Here is an 18,715-nt window from a genome sequence, read left to right on the forward strand (position 1 = left end):
TCACTTCCAAAGATTGTATATCTAGTGGTTATATAAAAGTGTTTTGGGACCTTCCGAATTTCATTGCCTTTTGGATGTTTGTTATGCTGACATCCTGAAATGGAAACAAAGGCATTTGTATGAAAGATATATATTAAAGATAAAGGATTAATATTATCTAAAGAACTACATGTGAATTTTGATATAAAGAGTGTTTCAATGTGGGTTTTGTGTGTGTGTGCAATAGTTACAAATTGTTTTGGAGAAATATTGTTAGCCTAAAAAGAGTGAACCAAATATCTGATTTATTTGAGATTGTTTTATAATATTTCTTAGCTTTGTTGTACTGATTTCTGTAACTTGTGATGTCACAAATTAAGTTGGATATCAGATAATATGGGAAATAATCCTTAGCATGGAATTCAAGATATTCTCTCCCAAGCTGCCTTTCCACTTCTTCTGCTGCATTTCTCTTCCCCTTCTTCCTTCATGCACACTTTGTGCCAAATGAGAATACTTTCAGCTTCCTGAATTCTCCGTATGTTTTCATGCTTTCTGTGTGAAATACTTCAGGTCAAATCATTCTTCATTTTCTGCCTATCACAATTTTGCATATCCTTCAAGTCCAAGATGTGCAGGATGTTTAAAAACTAAAAAATGTCTCACTTCTATGAAGTCATGCCAAGACCATTCACAATTAACGGCTCTTTGTGATGCAGTACCATTTTTCTTATATATTTATTTAGTATATGTTTCATTTTGCCTTGTGTTATAGTTTGTTTACATCCATCTCATGTCTATACTTGTCCGTGTATGTCTATCTTATCTTACTGATGACAGGACTGGGTCATATTCAACTTTATGTTATATTTTTGCTCTTCTCTTATTAAATAGTATACACACAATGCACATTTGTTTGTTCATCATTAATTCAACCAATGGTAAATATTTATTGAGAAATTGGCTATGGGCTATGCATTATGCCAGTCAGTGGGATAAAATGGAGAGCAGAAACAGACAAAACAATCCTCATGGATTATATTCTCTAATTAGAAAGATAGACCTTAATCACATAATCATATATATGAATAAATGGTGCAGTCGTAGAAATGAAATATTCCGTAATTCTTTAAAAATATTTGATGGAGGGGAGCTGGCCCCGTGGCTGAGTGGTTGGGTTCACGTGCTCCGCTGAAGGCGGCCCAGTGTTTCGTTGGTTCGAGTCCTGGGCGCGGACATGGCACTGCTCATCAGGCCACGCTGAGGCAGTGTCCCACATGCCACAACTAGAAGGACCCACAACGAAGAATGTACAGCTGTGTACTGGGGGGCTTTGGGGAGAAAAAGGAAAAACTAAAATCTTTGAAAAAAAAAATTTGATGGAGGGATTTGACATAGTTGGAGGTGTTAAGGAATACCTTCCCAAGGAAGTGATACTGAAGTCCAGTGAGAATAATGAGGAGTTATGGAAGTGAAGAGTAGAAAGTATCATGGTTAGATCGGCTTCATGAAATTGGGGAACTTGCTTTTACTTTTTTTCTGAAACAACATATAGAACCTGAGAATATCTTATAGATGTCCTTAATCTGTTTTTTTATAAGGATGCCTTTGACAAGGTGGTGAATCCTATATCCTCTGTCTCAGAATAATGTTTTTCAATGCATAAAATATAAACAATTACAAAGGGAGCCAATTAAATTGATATATCCATGGACTCTCCATGGACTCTTGGGCGTGGATTGCAAGTTAAGGTGGAAAAATTTGAGTTAAAAAAATCACTTGTAAAGCCATATAGGTGGTTACCATTTTTTGAGGATTGGCAATAAATGAACTCACCATATTTGCAGGAGGGAAGGCTCAACATTGTAGATATCAGTTCTCCTAAAATGAATCTATAAATGTAATGCAATTTCAATAAAAATTACACCAGGATTTTCAAGAGAACTGGGTAAAAGGACTAAAATACTTATAGGAAGAAAAATATTTTACAAATAGCAAAGCAATTTTCAAAAAGAAGAACAGAGAGGAGGATCCATTTTGTCAGATATCAGAGCAAGTTACAAAGCCAAAGTGCTGTATATTCTGTAATATATGGAGTCCTTTTTTACCCCCTGAAATTGTCCCTGTAATAAAAAGAAGTTGCTTTATTTTGAGTTCTTATAAAATTTATCTTATAATGAGAAGCTCTCAATTTCTTTAGTTTGAACTACAAAGTACTGCTTGGAGAAGACACATTATCCTGAAAGGACCTCAAGCAAACACAGCTTTAACTATAGAGATTACCTGATGGAATTTGTGAAAGAGGAGATAAAGAAATTAGCATCAATCTAGAAATTCTCAGGTGTATGACCTCACAATGGCTAGTGTTGGAAGTTGTAGTAAACCTTTCAAAGATTACTTTAAAACAGGAATAATGTAAGTGATTAGCTCATAGAGATCATGGAAGCACACCTATAAGATGAATAGGAAAACAACAACAGCAACAAAATCTATGTGGCTGGATATAAAATTACCAGGAACAGTAGGATTACCAGGAAAATTAACGAATTGAAAAAGTTCTGTTTTCTCAGAGAACTTAGAAGTGAAAAAAATTTACTTTGGAAAATACTCAGTTCAATGAGTTGCTTTAGTGTCGATGGAGACATCAATGTAGAAAATACATATGAAAAATTTGGATTAAATAGCTTTATGAAATAAGAAAGTAGAAAAGCAATATTTCTAAATTGATATATTATTATATGTCTTTAAAATATTTATTTGTAATAAAAGTTTTGAATTAAATATGAGTACATCTTTGACTTTTTTAATCTGTATCAGGGATCTTCAAAATATGGCCTGCAGGTCAAGTCCTGCCTGCTGCCTCTTTCTGTAAATAAAGTTTTATTGGAACATAGCCAAGCTCATTTGTTTATGTATTATCTATGGCTGCTCTCGCATCACAATGGCAGAGTTGAGTAGTTGTGACAGAGACTTTGTAGCCTGCAAGGCCTAAAATATCTAATATCTGGCCCTTTACAGAAAAAGTTTGCTGACTTCTGATTTAAATCACTGGAAATTTAAATATTCAAGTTTATATATTTAAGATCTTTTAGATCTTTCATTGTATTTGGAGTTTGGTTATGACAGTGTGGTTCTGGAGTAGGAACAAACACAAAAACCAATGAAATAGAATACAGAGTCCATAAATAGACCTATCCACACGTGGGAACCTAGTATATGATAGATGGCCATCACAAATCAGTGAAAGAAAGGATGGACTATTTAATGGTGCTGGGAAAATGGAATCGCTTTATGGAGAAGATTGAAATTAAATTCTTGCATCACATCACAAATAAGAGAAACTCCAGATCAATTAAAAGCCTAAATGTAAGAAGAAAAATTATAAAGCTATTAGAGGAAACTGGAGAATTTTTTGTGATTGACTTAGGAGTAAGGATTTTTTATAGCCAGTCACCAAAACCACAAACCGTGAAGGGAGAAATTGACCTATTTGACTACATCAGAATTAAAGATTTCTATTTAATAAAGGGTACTGTGTACAAAATTAACAGTCAATTGTCAGACTAGGATATTTGCTACGCTTAATTTATAAAGGATTAACATATAGGCTACTCCTGCAAATCAGCTAGAAAAATACAGGAAATTCCATAGAGTATTGGTAAAGAATGGAATGAATAGGCGATTCATAGGAGGGGAAGTTCAACTTACTGAACTTCATTAGGAATCAGAAAAATGTGAACTTAAAAACAAAAAGAAACATCAATTGATGTTTATCACAGCTGCAAAAATTAAAAAAGTTGAAAAATATCATATATTGGAAAGGACAAGAGAAAACTGAAACCTTCATACCCTGCTTGCAGGTATGCTAACTGGGTTAAGCCATTTGGGAGTGCAGTTTAGAAATATTTAGTGAACTTGAGTATGTGTATTATATTCCTTCATATGTATTCCAGAGAAAACCATATATGGGTTTATAAATACGTCATTACAAAAATGTTATATAGTAATGAATTATAAAGGACCAACTTTTAAAAATAAATGGATGCATAAAATGGAGTTGTAAAAGGGAATTGTTGTAATTGTAATTGTTGTAGTTGTAAAGGGAATATTATACAGTCATTAAAATCTGTGAACAAGGTACAAAAACTATGGCAGTTAAGGGTGTGGATTCTGGAGCAACACTGAATTTGAATCTGGTTTTAACTGTTTACCAGCTGTATGACCACGAGCAAAATAACTACTCTGTAGAATAGGAATAATAATAACACAGTCATGAATCACTTAATGATGGGGATATGTTCTGAGAAATGTGTCATTAGGTGATCTTGTCATTGTATGAACATCATAGAGTGTATTTACACAAACTTAGACGGTATATAGTCTACTACACACCTAGGCTATATGGTGCTAATCTTATGGGACCACTGTCTGTTGTGTATGCAGCCTGCCATTGACTGAAACGTCGTTATGTGGCACATAAACTGTAGTACCTATCTACTTGATACACAATAAGCACCATATGCATTAGCTATAGTTTATCTATTTAGATTTTAATATAAAAACGTAAATTAAGTGACAAATATAAGAAGCAGAAATAAATAAATGGCTTAATGCCATTTATGTAAATATAAAAGACTGGTTGTCTGAGGGAATGGAAATCACATTGGGGAAGGGAAAATAATTAATTAAAATGGGAGCCAAGCATGGATCAGTTCTACCAAACTTATGATCAATTCTATTTTGGATACCTAAGGTTTAAAAAGGGGAAAGAAAGAAAGAAAAAAAGTGTATATCGCAATCCATTCTAGGTGGAGGCAGGAGCATGTATAAAATACAAAGACCCTGTAAATGAGATGCACCCTGATGAGTCTAAAGGTCGAAAGAAGGCCAGAATGGCTTTAGCAGAAAGAAGGGAAAGAAACTGCAAAAAATGAGGTTGAAGAGGTGAATGTGTGGTAGAACATTCAAAGCTTTGTAGGTATTCATAAGAAGTTTTTTCTTCTTAAGAGCAATCAGAAGCCATTAGAGTATTTTAAGCAGTGAGATGACAATTTGTTTTAGGAAAGATGATTTTTCTTGAAGTGTACAGAATAGATTGAAGGGGACAAGTGTGGATGTGAGTAGCTCAGCTAGAAGACTTGGTGGGCATTTATGATAACAAGCCTATGGTATTGACAGTGGATGTGGAGGCCAGTGGAAGGATTCAAGACATACGCAGGAAGTAAAATCGAAAGGACTTGATAGATAAATTATGCATTTGAGAGAGAGAGATTTCCAGAATAATTCTAGATTTCAGGTCTTTATAATTGAATGGTGGCACCATTTACTGAAATAGGGAACATTGGAAGAGAATTTGGTTTGTATGGGAAAATTATGAGTTCAGTTTTGCACATATTGAATTTCAGGTAGCACTGAAGACTTTCTGCTTGTCAAATTGAATATTGAAGCTAGACAATTGAATATTGAAGCACAGAAGAGCAGTCCATGCTGGGGACTTATATTTATAAGTAATTTATATATTGGTGGAAATTGAAGCCTTAGGTATAGGTAAGACTGCCTAAAAAGACTCTATAGAGTGAAAAGAGAAGAGGGCCTGAGTCTTGACCTTCAAGGAGAAAGAAAATGAAAGGCTGTAAATATGGGAAGAAAACCAGGAGAGTGTTATGAAAGCCAAGGGGGCAGTGAATGTAATTGAACTTAATTTCAAGTGTTGAAAACTCAGCAAGAGGAAGACTAAAAAATTTGTCCATTAATTTCAGCTGCAGGGACACCCATTGCTAAATTATTTGAGAATTAGGAAGTAGACTGGAAACTAGATTAGCTTGGTTGGAGAGCAACTGGGGTGAGGAAACAGAGAATTTTGCTTATTTTTATAAATGGGAAGGGAAGTATGCTCTTCTTGGCAAGGAATGTAATTTAGATTCTGAATCTGCCTGTACACCACCACTTCTACATGTGTTAGTTTCTCATTTTACAGGACTGGAAGGATGAATACACAAAATCTCTCCAGAAGTCTTCTCTTATTACTTCAAACTATTGTAGTCAGCTCCTGTCTGACTTTTCTTTCTCTTTTCTCCCCACAACTTGGACCATTTGATCCTATCTTGCAGCCTTAATAAGGCTGTGGTCTCTGGGATTACTACAGTACTCATGTAAGACAGTTTTAAATAGTTCTAATCTAGCACTTTGGGATGTATAATTTCTAACTTTGCTATTAATGTGACTGGCCTTCTCCCCGGTGTGAAATGAGGCTTCCACTTCCCTCGAGGCACTATCCTGTAGCATAGTTCTCACTTAACTAGACTTCTGCTTTTGGTTCTAGTGTACCTTGATAACATGTCTCGTACCCCAGTGCTTCTAGAACTGGGATAAAGCATTGCTCCTTCTAATTTTCCTCTTCCTGCCTTCTTTCTCTTTCTCCCAATGAGGTTCCCCCATTTACTGAGACTTATGCCAGAGAACATAAGTGTATCATCAGGTGTACAGTAGAAATATACAATATATCTCACACATCGAAAGATAATTCTTCTAAATGGTGAAAGAAGCTTTGATGCGGAGCTCATTCAATGGTCCCCTTACAACCATGCCTGTTCTGGTGCATGCTTATGAACCTAAACCTCCTGTAGTCGTGCTTGCTGTGTTCGCAGAGCTTCACTTAAATTTGCTGGGAGATCATCAGGGAAAAATACTGTATTATCTGAAATTTCAGGAAAAGTTAATAAAACTGGCATAGCTGTTTGAATTTATTGTTACTGGGTATGAAAAAGGAAGTGTGCTTTTGTGATTGAGTAGATAGAAGGACTCACTCATAGAGCCCTATTTTTAATTTACCTACTGACTTTAGGTTAACGCTTTGAAACTAACTTTTTTAAAGTCAGTTTTTTTGAGTTATAATTTATTTACAGTAAAATTCACTACTTTGAGGTATACGTTTCAGTGAGTTTTGAAAAACAAATCTGGCCCATTGCCTGTTTTTGTATAACTAGTGAGTTAAGAATGGTTTTTACACTTTAAAATGGTTGAAAAAAATTTTTTAAGTGATAATATTTTGTGACTATAAAAATAACTTGAAATTTAAATTTCAGTGTCCATAAATAATATTTTATCGGAACACAGTCATGCTCATTCATTTATATATTGCCAGTGACTGCTTTCTGGTTCATACGTTTTACATCCTATTGAAGAAATACTTGCTAATCTACCTAAGAAGTGTTTGTTTAACCAAAGGCCACAATTTTCTTCAATATTTTCCTCTAGAAGTTTTATAGTTTTAGTCACTATATTTAGTTCTGTAGTCTATTGATTACAGTTCTGTAATACATTGAATTAATTTTTGTATAAGGTGTAAGGTATGAGTTCAGGCTCATTTATTTTACACATGAATTTCCAGTTACTTTTCTTACACGTGAATTTCCCATTGCTTAAAAGACTATTCTTTCTCCTTTAAGTTACCTTGGTACTTAAAGAAAAAATTAATAGCCATTTAAGTATCCGACTATTTCTGGACTCTATTCTATTCCATTGGTATATGTGTTTATTCTTTGCCAATACCATATTGACTTGACTGCTTCTGTAGCTTTTATAGTAAGTCTTGGAATCAGGTAGTGTAAGTCCTTCAAACTTTTTCTTCTTTTTCAAATATTTTGCCTACTCTAGGAATTTTGCTTTTTCATATAAAGTTTAGAATTAGCTTGTCAATTTCTTAAAAGAAATCATGCTGAGATTTTGATTGAAATGACATTGAATCAATAGATCAATTTGGAGAGAATTGATATCTTAACAATATTGTCTTCTCATTGATGAATACAGTGTGTTTCTCCTATTATTTAGATTTCCTTTGATTTTTTAAATAGTTTTCACCATAGAAAGCCTTTACATATTTGCTAGATTTATACCTGAGTTTTTTCTTTTTTTTGATGACATTGCAGATTACTTTTGAAAACTTTGATTTCCAGTTGTCCATTGCTAGTATATAAAAATACATTTCTTTTAAATATTGAGCTTGTATCTTGTGACCTTTCTAAACATATTTATCTATTATTGGAGATTTTTTGTAGTTTTTTTGGGATTTTATGCATAGACAATTTTGCCATATGCACACAGTTTTTTATGTTCCTTTCCAATCTGTATGCTTTTTATTTTTCTTGCTTTTTCTTGCTTTAATGCACTGGCTAGTATTTCCAGTCCAATGTCCATTAGGAGTACTGAGAGAGGACACCTTGCTTTGTTGTGATTTTAGGGGGAAAGCATTTAGTCTTTCACAATACTGTATGATGTTAGCTGTAGGCTTTTTTTGTAGATACCCTTATTGCATTAAGGAAGTTTCTGTCTATTCCTAGTTTGCAGAGTCAAGTACTTTCTTAGCATATTTTGACAAAATTATATGTTTCTTTCCCCATTGTCTGTTAATATGGGGAATTACATTGCTTGAATTTAGAATATGGAACCATCTTTGCATTCCCAGGATAAACATCATCTGTTTGTGATGCATTATTCTTTAACGTATTTCTGGATTTGGCTTGCTAATGCTGTGTTGAGGAGTTTTGCAGTTTCTCATGAGGAATATTAGTCTATAATTTTCTTTTCTTGTTATATTTTTGTATTGTTTTGGTATCAGAGTAATACTGGCCTTAGGAAATTAGTTAGGAAATGTTCCCTGCTCTTCTATTTAATGGAATAGATTATGTAGAATTGGTATTATTTCTTCCTTAAATGTTTGGTGGAATTCACTAATGAAGCCATCTAGAACCAGAGTTTTATTTTTGAAAGGTTTTTAAACTATGAATTAAATTTCTTTACTAGATATAGGACTTGTCAGGCTATCTATTTCTTCTTGAGTGAGGCATGCTGGTTTCTGTCTTTCAAGGAAGTGGTTTGTAATGTTTTATATTTAATTTTGTTTAACTGTCGAGTCTGTAGTGATGTTCTTCTATCATTTTGCTGCAGGTAATTTTTAGCTTCTCTCTTTTTAGTGATCATTCTGTCTAGAAGTTTATCAATTTTATTGTTGTTGTTTTTTTTAAGAACTAGCGTTTGGTTTCATTGATTTCTTCTACTTATTTCCTTCCTTCTCCTTTCTTTGGGTTTAACTTTCTCTTCTTTTTTATTTTTTGGAAACTGATTTGAAGCTTTTTTCTTTTTAATATGAATATTATTTCTATGTCTAGGTCCAGGTTTTCACATGATACTTCCAAGGAGTATCATACTCTTGCCTGAAGAACTTACTTTAAGTTCCTTGTAGTTAAGGTCTTCTGACAGTGAATTCTTTCAACATTTCTTTCTTAAGAGTCTTTATTTTGCCTTCATTTTTTTTGAAGCATAATTTCACTGCGTATGGGATCTTGGGTTGACAGTTTTTTTCTGTCAGTAGATGTCACTCCAAAGTCTTCTAGCTTGCATTGTTTATGAAGAATAAATCTTTTGTAATTCTTACCACTGGGTCTCTGTACATAACGTGTCATTTTCTCTGGCTGCTTTCATAGTTCTTTCTTTGAATTTTAGCAGTTTGACTATTATGTGTCTAGGGGTGTGTGTGTGTGTATGTATTTGCTATTTGTTCTACAGATGATTCTCTGAGGTTCATGTGTCTGTGATTTGGTGCCTTTCATTAGTTTTGGAAAATTCATGGTCATTATCCCTTCAGATATTTCCTCTGTTCTGTTTTCTCTTTCTTCTTCTCCTGGGACTCTCATTTCACATGATAGATCAGTTTAGCTCTTGGATGTTCTGTGTTCTTTTTTCTTCTTCTCTTACTCTTTTTTTGTTTTTTGTTTTTTTTCTGTTTGTTTGGATAATTTTTATTGACTTATTTTCAAGTTTACTGACCTTTTCCTCATGCCTGCTTCATGAGCCCATCAAAGAAATTCTTCGTTTCTGATCACATATTTTTTATTTCTACCCTTTCCATTTGACTCTTACAGTTTCTATCTTTCTATTTCAGTACCCGTCTGTTCATGCATGTTGTCCACTTTTTTTCTATATATCCTTTACCTTAATAGTTTTAATCATTTTGAAGTCTGTGTCTGATAATCCCATCATTCTTGTCATCTCTGAATCTAATTGATTATGTATTATTTTATCTCTTGACAGTGAATTGTTTATTTCTTGTTACTTTTCCCTGAGTCGTGGTTTTGAACTGTATTTATGCCTTAAAGTGGTTATGCCTTTTCTCTCATACTGTTAGTGTTAGGGATTAAATCACCAATCAAGTCAGGAGTTCAGATAGGTTTGGATTTTGTTGTTGCTATCATTATCTTTTGTGCACCACACTCTTCAATTTCCTCTATCAGTAGGCTACTGTTGCCCTGTGCTTAGGATGTGTGCAGGAGTACCAGAAGTTACTATTTTTTCTTCAGAGTTTTGCTACCCCTTCAGCCATTCCCATCCATTTGTACCTCAGAGAAGGAGTCTCTCCCCATGCTCCGGCCCCTTCCCCAGCGATAGGGTGCTTATTTCTTGTTGCTATGCCTGTGGTAGAGGCCAAGGGCGTTCTATTTTTCTGTCTTTGATAGGCCCTGTCCACCTGAGCCTTACTTATGACGCTTGCTTGGAGTTCTTAGCCCTTTCTTCCATGAAAACAAATCTGCCTTGTGTCTCTGATTGGTTTGGGGAAGGAGTTTCTACTCTTCCCCTGATGATAAAAGGCCTTTGATTTGTGGGTAGGATCTTGGTTGACAATGGTTTCCTGCCCCTCTTTCATAGGTAGAGGATTTTTTCCTTCAATCTTTCCCCTAGCTGCAATGGATCTTTGCCTTTGCCCTGGGGATGACAGAATTTAGTTCCTCTCCCTGCAGCTTGTAACTTTGGCTTTTTTCGGAGAGAGAGTCTGGGAAATTGTACCTTGCCCCAGCAGCCACTGTTCACCTCTTTTACATCTGCACATGTGCACTCTTTGTTCTTGTGCCCTGCTCACAATCTTCCTCATGAGCAACGAGTGGAGGCCTGTGGAAAAGTGCTTGTGAGCAAGTGTCAGCTTCTCTTGAGTTTGGGCCCCTAGCTATTCCAAACTCATGTTAGCCCACACCTGGTCTTTTACAGTTTATTAAAGTTTTTACAGATTTTCTCTTAGCTGCCTGTATGGTGGCCACCTCTTTCTCCTGTGCTCTGACTAAGGTGAACAATGTGTCCTATTTCTCTTTGGTGGGACTTGTTGCTCTTTGGAGTTCAGATTATTTGTTTGATTTATAACTTCAACTCTCTGATGGGCTCAAGAAAGTTATAATTTTGTAAATTATTTAGCCTTTTTTCGTTTTTAGGATGGGAGTGACATTATCTACAGCTTTGTAAATTCTTTTTTTGATGTATCCCACATTTTGGTGAGGAAGATTGGCCCTGAGCTAACATCTGTTGCCCATCTTCCTCTTTTTCTCCCCAAAGCCCCAGTACATAGTTGTATGCCCTAGTTATAAGACCTTCTAGTTCTTCTTGTGTGATGCCACCATAGCATGGCTTGATGAGTCCTGTGTCGGTTGGTCTGTGCCCAGGATCCGAACTGGCAAACCCTGGGCCACTGAAGCAGAATACACAAACTTAACCACTCTGCCACCAGGCTGGCCCCTACAACTTTGTAAATCTTAAGCAGAACTAATTATAGTTTTAAAACATTTTAAATTTTTCTTATACAGGCAATGGAAGTGAGAAGTGTTATCACTTTTTATTTTTACTAGAGTAGAGGCATCTTTTTTCTTATCCTTTTATTTTATTTTTAAAATATAACTTGGCCTTTTATTTGTACAGCCTTATTTGGTAGGCTTCTAATATTTCACAATGTTTTTACAGCCAATTAATGTGCAGATTGTTGAGCAGATTTAAACAATCAGTGAGAGCACTCATCCAGTGCTTTTCCCTCCGTTTGGAGTCTTAAGATCACTCCGAGTGAGATTCTGTCTCAATGATTTGAAGCTCATAGGTTTTGGTTTCACTGTGTAAGTTAAATAAGCTCGGCCTATTCCTGAAGCTAAACTGTTGAAAATAATATTGTAAATATTTTAGGGCATATGACTGAAAATATATTGGAAATTGTAGGTAGAAATTTTATAATTTAACTCAAAGAAATATTTCTATAAACATACCTTGTATTAATTGGTTCTTAAATGAACAGGTGTATCAGAAAGCAGAATTAGTTGTAGCACTTTCATGATGTAATATGCCATACAAGATGTTATTCTATAATCAGAAGATTGTTAAATTTTTATTCTTTATTCTGATCCTATGGAATTTTTGGATATAAAATTGTGTCTACAAATCGTGGTAACTAGTATTTTTGAGACCATCAAGAAATCAGATTTTTCTTATCTGTTTTCTCTGTAGAAAACTTCATCAGCAGTTCGAATTGTATAAGGAGCAGGTCAAGAAGATGGGAGAAGAGTCACAGCAGCAGCAAGAGCAGAAGGGGGATGCCCCAACCTGTGGTATCTGCCACAAAACAAAGTTTGCTGATGGATGTGGCCATAATTGTTCCTATTGCCAAACGAAGTTCTGTGCTCGTTGTGGAGGTCGAGTGTCATTACGCTCAAACAAGGTACAGAATGAAAATCACAGATGTTGATTCTTTGATAGTTAAGACTACTGTGAATAAAATGAAGAAGACAACTGCAATTAATATTTAGGTTAACCAATGAACAAAAACCTTCACTAGTGTCTTCATTTTAGATTAAAACAAATTAAAAATATTTTCCTCTGAATTAAAAAGATAGTTGTCTCATTGTTTATGTCCTTTAGCTTATGACTTTGTTTAGAATCACAGGATTTTCGACTTTCAAAGATAATGAAGAGAATTGAGTGTTCAATTGGTCTAACTCCTTTATTTCACAGGTGTAGATGTACAGAGACTAAAGTTCATTCTTTTTTTTGTTTTTTTTTTGGTGAGGATGATTGATCCTGAGCTAACATCTGTTGCCAGCCTTACTCTTTTTGCTTGAGGAAGATTGTCACTGAGCTAACATCTGTGCCAATCTTCCTCTATTTTGTATGAGGGATGCTGCCACAGCATGGCTTGATGAGTGGTGTGTAGATCCGTGCCTGGGATCTGAACCAACATACCCTGGGCCTCCCGAACCGAAACATGTGAACTTAACCACTACGCCACCGGGCCAGCCCTTAAAGTTCATTCTTAAAGTTGCACAACTGATTAATGTTAGAATTGACACAGATTTTTCCATGGCTACATATAATTTTGCAGACTTTGTAGATCTGTTGTTCCTTTGGCCCCTGTTTCTTTACCTTTTCAAAGAGGCTCTTTCTGTCCTTGAGATTCTGCATTCTGTAGTTTTATAGCTTTTTAAGCTACATTGCCCTTTATTTTTGTTTTTAATATTAAGGAAGTTAACATTAGACTATGGAATTTAAAGAAGAAATGTTAAGGAACTGTGTCACGCTTATACTAGATCTTTGTAGTTTCTCTATATGTTAAGGTACCAAAGAATGCTCTGCTGAAATTAGCAAAAGTAGTAGTTTAAAATATTTGTCTCAGTAAGTTCTTTAGAATTTGCATTTATCTTTTCACTAGTATTTTATCACTCAGCTCTTTACTTAGGTAGTTTTGAAATAGGAAGCTGATGTCTTTACATACATTGCTTAGACATCCCTATGGGAATTTGTTCTTCTGTGTGATTTCATTTCTCCATTTTTCATTGTTCCCCTTTTCTTATTGTTTTGCTTTGTCTGGAACTAACAACTTTTCTTTATTTTTCCTAGTCTTTCCCCCTGGTTTACCTGATTATGTTCCCTTTCTTTGACTGGTTGGATTGGCTAGAAACTCCAGTACAATTCTGAATAGAAGTGGTGAACGCAGACATTCCTGTTTTGTTCTTGATCTTAGGGAGAAAGCCTTCAGTCTTTCACTTTTAAGTATTATGGTAGTTATCAGCTTTTCACGGATGCTGTCTATTACTAATTTCCTGGAAGTTTTTTTTTTTTTTACATCAGGAATAGATGTTGGATTTTATTTTTCTCCATCTTTTGAGGTTAATATGGTGAGCTGCAATGATTGATTTTGAAATGTTAAACCAACTGTGTATTCCAAATAAACCCCATTTGGTTATTATGGATTATCCTTTTTATATATTAATGGGTTTGATTTGATAAAATTTTGTTTACAATTTTTGCTTCTATGTTCTTGAGGGTTAGTGTATGTAGTTTTCTTCTCTTGTAATATCTTTCTTTGGTTTTAGTATCATTTTAGTGTTTAGTATCATTTAGTATCATTTTAATGTTGGCCTGATGGAATGAGTTGGGAAGTAGTTCCTCTTCTCCAGTGTTTTAAAAGAGTTTCTGTAGAGTTGGTATTGTTTATTCTTTAATGTTTTGTAGATTTTACCAGTGAAGCCACCTGGGTATGCAGTTTCATTTTTGGGGAAGTTTTTAAGTACAGTTTCAACTTCTTTAATAGATATAGCGTTATTTAGGTTGTCTATTTTTTCTTGAATGAGCTTTGGTAGTTTGTGCCTTTCAAGGAATTTTTCCAGTTCCTCATAAGTTGTCGAATTTATTGGCATTAACTTGTTCACAGTATTCCGTTATTATTCTTTTAATATCTGTAGAATCTGTAGTGATGCCACCCCTTTCATTCCTGATATTGGTAATTTGTGTGTTGTCTGTTTTTTCCTGCTCTGTCTGGCTAGATATTTATCAATTTTATTGATCTTCTCAAAGAACCAGTTTTTTTGTTTCGATGATTTTCTCTATTGTTGATTTCATCCTTAATCTTTATTATTTATTTTCTTCTGCTTACTTTGGGTTTAATTTTCTCTTCTTTTTCTAGTCTTTTAAGGTGGAAGCTGAGGTCATTGCTTTGAGATGTCTCTTCTTATGCTGTTGGTTTCCCCTAAGTACAGTTTCAGTGACATCCCCAAAATTCTGATATGTTGTCTTTTCATTTTCATTCTGTTAAAAATACTTCGATATTTTCCTTTTCATCTTTGACCCATGAATAATTTAGAAGCATGCTATTTTTTCCATGTATTAGGGGATTTCCGGAGATTTCTGTTAATGATCTTTTATTTAACTCTGTTGTGGTCCTAGTTATTTTTTGTGTTCTTTGAATCCTTTGAAATGTATTGATACTTATTATGTGGCCCATATTATGGTAGGTAAATATTCTGTGTGTACTTGAAAAGGATGTGTATTCTACTCTTTTTTGACAGTCTTTTAAAATGTCCATTAGGTCAAGTTGGTTAATAGAATTGTTCAAGACTACAATATCCTTGTTGATTTTCTGGCTATTTATTTTTATCAATTATTAAGAGAGGGGTATTGAAATACACAATTATACTTGAATTTGTCTATTTCTTCTTACAGTTCCATCAGTTTTTGTTTTATGTATTTTTAAGCTCTATTTTTAGGTGCATAAACATTTAGGATTATTATGTCCTATTAATTAATTGGCCCCTTTATAATTATTAAGTGACTTTGTTTAATCCTGGTAATATTCTTTGCTCTGAAATCCACTTCATCTAATCTTAATATAGCCACTCCAATATATTATTGGTAGTATTAACATAGTTTATGGTTTCTTTCTCTTACTTTAAGTTAATTGCCTTCATATTTAAAATACTTTTCTTATAGACAGCATGTAGTTGGGACTTGCTTTGTTATCCAGCCTGACAGTCTCTGCCTTTTAGTTGGAGTGTTTAGACAGTTTACATTTAGTGTTGTTATTGATATGGTTAGATTTGATTATATTATTTTGCTTTTTTCCACTTGTACCATCTGATCGTTGTTTTGTTATTAGTCTTCTTTTGGATTAATCAATGTTTTTTATGATATAGTTTTATCTCCTTTGTTGGCTCATTAGCTTTGTTGACTCTTTGTTGTTATTTTATTAATTACTTCGGGATTTGTAGTATGCATCTTTAAATTATCATAGTTAGCCTTAACTGATATTATACAGTTTTTTGTATAGTATAGTATAAGAACTTTATAATAATGTATTTTCATTTCTACCCCTTTGGACTTTATGTTATAGGTGTCATATATTTTACTTCTACCTATTTTATAAACTCCACAATACAGTGTTATTCTTTTTTGTTTAAAAGTTTATCTTTTAAGGAGATTTAAATAATAAAAGAAATATTGTATATTTCCTCTTGTCATTACTTTTCTGGTACTGTTCATTTCTTTTTGTAGACATATATTTTTATCTGATATCATATTTTATCTGCCTGAAGGATTTCCTTTAATATCTCTTCTAGTGTGAGTCTGCTGGTGATGAATGCTTTCCATGTTTTTTGTTGAAAATTTTGCCTTTGTTTTCTTAAAAGATATTTTGGCTGAGTGTAAATTTCTAGGTCGACAGTTATTTTCTTTCAGTATTTTAAAGACGTTGCTTCACTGTCTTCTCACTTTCACTATTTCCAAATAGAAGTGCAATACCATTCTCATCTTTGTTTCTCTGTATATAATGTGTCTTTTTCGTCAGATTTCTTTTAAGATATTCTTTTTATCACTGGTTCTGTGCAATTTAATTGTGATGCTTTTTGGTATATTTTTCTTCATATTTCTTGTGTTTGGAGTTTTTTTGAGTAAAAGATCTATATGTTTATAGTTTTCATAGGGTTTTTTAAAATTTTGGTCATTATTCAAATATTTTTACTGACCCCCTCCTCTCTCTTCTCCTTCAGGGACTCCCATTACCCATACTTATGTTCTTTTCTTCAAACCCAGCTTTACTTTTCTCCATTTTTCATTTTGTATACATTTTATTGCTATGCCTTAAAGTTTACTAATCTTTTCTTCTGCAATGTCAAATCTGCTGTTAATACCATTCAGTGTATTTTTTCATCTCAGACATTATAGTTTTCATTTCTAGAATTTCACTTTTGGACTTTTTTATGTCTTCCATGATCTACTTAACTTTTCAAACATGTAGAATACACACTCTGTAGTAACTGTTTTGATGTCCTCCTGTGCTAATTCCAACATTTCTGTTAGTTTTGGGTTGGTTTTGATTCATTATTCTCATTATGGTATGTTTTTTTCTGACTTTTTCACATGCCTGGTATCTTTTGTTGGATGCTAAGCATTGTAAATTTTACTTTGTTGGGTACTAGATATTTTTGCTTTCCTATGACTCTTCTGGAGCTTTGTTACGGGAATGGAGTTAAGTTACACGGAGACAATTTAATACTTTTACATCTTGCTTTTGTGCTTTGTTAGGTGGATCTGGAACAGTGCTCAGTTTAGCAGTAATTGTTCTCTTCTACTGAGGCAAGACTTTCCTCAGTACTTTAACTAATGCCCTGTGAATCATGAGTTTTTCCAGTCTTGCTGGTGGGAATGTCCACTGTTCTCTCTAATCTTTTCAGACAATTTTTTCCCCACTCCTGGGTATTTTCTCACATGTGTGCTCACTGATCATTGCTAAGCTGAATACTTGAAGGACTCTCTGCATATCTTTGGGGTTCTCCCTCTGTGCAGCTTTCTCTTCTCTGGCATCTTGTCCTGTGAAATCCAGCTGTATTGGCCTCCTCAGACTCTCAGTTTGTTCTTCAACTCGGGATGTCTGCCAAGCTGAACTTCAGCTCCTCTGTACTGCCCTGCTGCCGGGAAAGCCTCTCAAAGCAGTAACCTGGGGCAATTGTATAGCTTGTCTTGTTTGTTTCCCATATTTCAGCAATCACTGTCCTTTTTTGCCTGATGTCTTCTTTCATATATTTTTGTCTTTTGTTTGTTTATTTCAGGCAGGGGGAAAAATCTAGTCCTTGCTACCCTATTTAGGCCACAAACAGAAGTCTCTAATGACATCTCTTTATAGTTTGCTTGAAAATATATTCTCTGGTTTCTAACATATGGTCCCTTTATGCTGAGCAAAGTTTTAATCAATAAATTAAGTACAGTGAAAAATTGGAATGCTTCTTGAAACATCTGCTGTATTGTAATCAACTATAAAACTCTCTGTGTTGTGGATTAGCCTCATGGGGATGGCTTATGGAAGAAGGAAGGAACCAGAGGCAGGACTCTCCACTTTTCTCATGTTTTTTCTTAGATCTAATAGAAGTGTTAGGGAATAAAACATAAGAAAAAATATCTAAATTTTAGCTCAAGGAAGATAGTCCTGGATTTCTTTTATTAGGTTTTTTTTATATTTTCGTTCATAATGTACTTGGGAAAGCATTCCTTTGTATAATATATATATATATATATATATAGTTTTAATAATTAGTATATAAATTGTGCACTGAGGGATAAAATAATGATTAGTGTATTTCTCTCTTTATATATGTAATCATATATATATATATGTACATAAGGTTGTCTATATTCTTGATGAAAAGAACGTTGAGTTCAATTTCTCTTTTCAGAGTGAGCCATCCTACATATGCTCAATTGCCTTATGTAATACAAGCAAGCTTTTGCTCTCAATAGATGCTGAATACATTTTTTGATTGATTATAGCCCTGAAAGATTAAGTTCAGTGAAATTTTTATGAAGTTAAATAATGAGAATACAAATATTTTATAGCTTAAAATTTAATTATAAAGCTATGTAAAATTTATTTTAGTAATCTTCTAAGAGAACAAGATAAAATGATCTTGTGTTTTAATTTTGAGGCTCTTTCATGTGGAGCCATCCTTAACAATTAAAAAACTCTTTTGAGGTACATTTAGGATATAGAGAGAATAGATGAAGTGCAGAGTATATGGAATTACCAGTACAATAAGATTTTATGATATATTGCTTTCATTTATTTCCTTTTAAGATGATACCCCTTAATAAATTAAAGCTATATAGTTAGTCA

The 18,715-nt window shown here is 34.0% G+C and overlaps 1 protein-coding gene across 34 annotated transcripts in view; it reads left to right on the forward strand.

The window, feature by feature from the left end:
* The window catches only part of RIMS2 (regulating synaptic membrane exocytosis 2), a 573,066-nt gene that overhangs the window by 119,216 nt on the left and 435,135 nt on the right, over positions 1-18,715 (forward strand). For all 34 annotated transcript variants that reach the window (XM_070630747.1, XM_070630761.1, XM_070630775.1 and 31 more), the window contains one exon: positions 12,289-12,499. In XM_070630747.1, the coding sequence (XP_070486848.1) occupies positions 12,289-12,499 (211 nt within the window). The remainder of the gene's footprint in view (positions 1-12,288; positions 12,500-18,715) is intronic.

This window comes from Equus przewalskii, chromosome 8, assembly GCF_037783145.1.
Source record: "Equus przewalskii isolate Varuska chromosome 8, EquPr2, whole genome shotgun sequence".
Lineage (NCBI taxonomy): Eukaryota > Metazoa > Chordata > Mammalia > Perissodactyla > Equidae > Equus > Equus przewalskii.